We start from the raw sequence: 3,175 nt of genomic DNA, 5'->3' as shown, positions 1-3,175 counted from the left end.
TTCATTCTAGAATGAAAGAGGCATAATTTATATTTATTTCCTAATGAGATTGGTCAAATTTACTAAACCTGTACAGAGATTAATTACTGAAAATAACAGATAAAATATAAAGTTTTTTCATAAGAAACATTTGATAACTATCCATACATTATAAAGATTTCGCATGTGAAATATCAGAATATTCTGCCTAAAAGTATTTTTAACCTTAAAATGAATATGACTTTGCATGTTAGATAGGCAACATGTGAAAAGAAAAAAAAGACATGAAAAACATTGCAAATTTGATATTTTGCATATGAAAGCATTGTAATCTTTACTGATAATCTGCCAAATTTTATTAACACATGCTTACTAATTTAAAAGTTATAGCATGGGAACTAGAATTAGCACAAAATGGTTACAAGGTCGGTCCCAGGGACCGAGCCCATGCTGAAAGAGTTAAACCTTTACTAAACTGTACTGACTTATTCTGCTCCATTGCCCCCCCCCCCCATCACTCTTTAGTCCAATCTACAGAAGGCAGATCATGTCTGATTCTATCAGAATTGGCTTTCCTGAAATTTGGAATCAGGGTACTATTCTTTTTCAATTCTACATGTTGTAAAATCCCACATCTAATAGTGCAATGGTCACTTGTACTTAAATGCTCACAAACCACAACTCTGTTTATCATATTCATATTGGATGCTAATATTATATATAATATAGCTTCCTCTCTTGTTGGCTAAATCACCAGTTTGTGTATAAAAGTATCCTGAAGAATTTGTATAATCCTATCCCCATCACTCTCAGACTTGAAATAAGCTCCTCAGATCCATCATTCCTTACATCATTAGCCCCAACATGTACCACATAAACTGCTTTGCCACTAGCACCCTTAACTATCTCTCTGGTTCTATCAGTTTATGTCACATTAACATATTAGAATAATCCCATTAGCTTATTACACATTTACAATAAATCGATTAAATTATTAGCTACTTTAAGAAGAGGTTAAGACCTTGTGTAAAATTTTGTATTTTCAGGACAACTTAGGAGGAAACAGTAAAACAGTAATGGTTGCCACCATTAGTCCAGCAGCTGATAACTATGATGAAACACTTTCAACTCTTCGCTATGCAGACAGAGCCAAGCGCATTGTTAACCATGCTGTTATCAATGAAGATCCTAATGCTAGAATCATCAGAGAACTACGAGAAGAAGTGGAGCAATTGCGAGAACAACTGAAGCATGCAACAGTAAGCTTTAAACCTATCACTATGTTTGAAAGTGGTGTAAACCTTAAGTGCAAAAATACTGATGTTAATAATCCAGTCTATAGAGAAAATGAATTGTATGTTTTATATTGAAACATTAGCATTTGCTATAAACATATTTTTATTGAAATTTTATATTTTAGTTTTTAATTAATTGTACATGATTCCAAGATAATATTTACTTCTAACCATTCTCAATTATTTGGTTAAAATCTCCAAAGGGCAAAATTTTAAAATGTTGTAAGGCTAAATATTATTGGCTTAGGATATTTGATGAGCATTTCATATTTAGTTTCAAAGTGTGTGGATCTATACATGTATGAGTTTTTTAAATAGTAGACATTACTGTGGTGTGAATTTGATTTCCAAGCTGGTGAAGCATGACTGTAATTGATTATACTTGTTATAAAACATTAGTATTAGGTTTATTATATGTGTAATGCTGCATTCTTTATCTAGTTCCTTAGGGATTTTTCAAGAATTAGATAAGTATATAATAACAATATTATAACCACACTATAATAGCCATATAAGAGAGTTGGTGGTGGGTACTGTTGCCTTGTCTTTAGTCTATCAGCTAAAGGCCAAGGTGCACATAGACTTTTTGTAGCTTTGTTGAAAATATTCCAAACAAAAATCAAATAACTTAAAAAAATGAGAATCAGTATTTTTAGGCCTGAAAACCTTCAATGCGTGACACACAGATTAGAAAAATGTTGACACAGTATAAAAAATCTGCCTATGCTGTTTTCAATACAAACGTGCTAAGCATTCTTTTGAAAAAATATTTCATTGTTGTTTTTTAAGGTTTATGATTCTTGCAGAGAAACATTATTGATACTCAAGAAACAAATTTATAGAATTACTAAATGTGAAGAATGAAAAATTAAAGATGTTAATTATGTATCATTTTGTGAACTTTAGCAACGAGAAGGTTTGTACGAAAGATTGAAGGAATCAGAAAAACTAGTTCAAGAAATGTCTGAAACTTGGGAAGAGAAACTTGTTAAGACTGAAAAAATCCAGCAAGTAAGAATTAAGTCTTAAGTATTTTCAAATTTTCAGAGCTTATTGATTACAAGGTTTTCAAATTCTAGTAAAAAAGGTTACAAGTTCTGAGTTATTGTGTAGGGCCTACTGTAACATACACATATGTTGGGTCAAATTTTTAATTTATTTATGTCTTTAAAGTTGGAGATTAAAGTATAACAGAATTTCAAAGTGAAACAAGTAGATTTTAATTTTAATATAATGTAATATGCATGCGACTTTAAACAAGTTTGCTTCAAAAGATATTTGACAGTGAGATGCAATATCATGCTTTTAACTTGTTCTTTGAGTTCGACAACTAGTATGGTGTACATGAATATTCTTTATTAGCGAGTTTTTAGAAACAGAGCAAAGTTCAGAAATAAAACTATTAAAAATATAGAACTTAAAACTTATTTAGTATTTATTTTACACCAATTTATTTTGACACCAATGTAAAATAATGTGGAAAAAATAAAGAAATTGTTAACAATTAGAACTTGATTTTTGCTTTTGGAGGTATGTTGATTAATCCTTCCATTACGGGCTGGGTGGAATCCACCCAGCTCATAACCACGAAAGTATCCATGAGAGAAATTATACTATGATTTTTGATAATGTGTGCACATCTTTATGAAATTTTGCAGGTTATTGGTAAATATTACAACGTTTCATACACAAAATATCGGTTTTTAAAATTAAGTATTAATATATTTGAATTAAAGATTTTCTCATAAACGTTTTTTTTTTCAGAATGTTGACTATCCAACATGCAAACCAATTTTGGTTTTAAGATTAAAAATACTTTAATACATTAGAACATTTTCAAATTTCACATGCAAAATCTTAATAATCTCCAGATAATTAGGAAATTGTTTTTTGAAAAAAAT

The 3,175-nt window shown here is 29.9% G+C and overlaps 1 protein-coding gene across 3 annotated transcripts in view; it reads left to right on the top strand.

The window, feature by feature from the left end:
* Positions 1 to 3,175, top strand: part of LOC106465419 (kinesin-like protein KIF13A) — a 141,504-nt gene that overhangs the window by 66,729 nt on the left and 71,600 nt on the right. For all 3 annotated transcript variants that reach the window (XM_022393310.1, XM_022393311.1, XM_013925645.2), the window contains exons 10-11: positions 1,026 to 1,238; positions 2,181 to 2,285. In XM_022393310.1, coding sequence (XP_022249018.1) covers positions 1,026 to 1,238; positions 2,181 to 2,285 — 318 coding nt within the window. The remainder of the gene's footprint in view (positions 1 to 1,025; positions 1,239 to 2,180; positions 2,286 to 3,175) is intronic.

This window comes from Limulus polyphemus, unplaced genomic scaffold, assembly GCF_000517525.1.
Source record: "Limulus polyphemus unplaced genomic scaffold, Limulus_polyphemus-2.1.2 Scaffold1937, whole genome shotgun sequence".
Classification (NCBI taxonomy): domain Eukaryota; kingdom Metazoa; phylum Arthropoda; class Merostomata; order Xiphosura; family Limulidae; genus Limulus; species Limulus polyphemus.
This window is presented reverse-complemented; position numbering and strand designations above follow the sequence as displayed.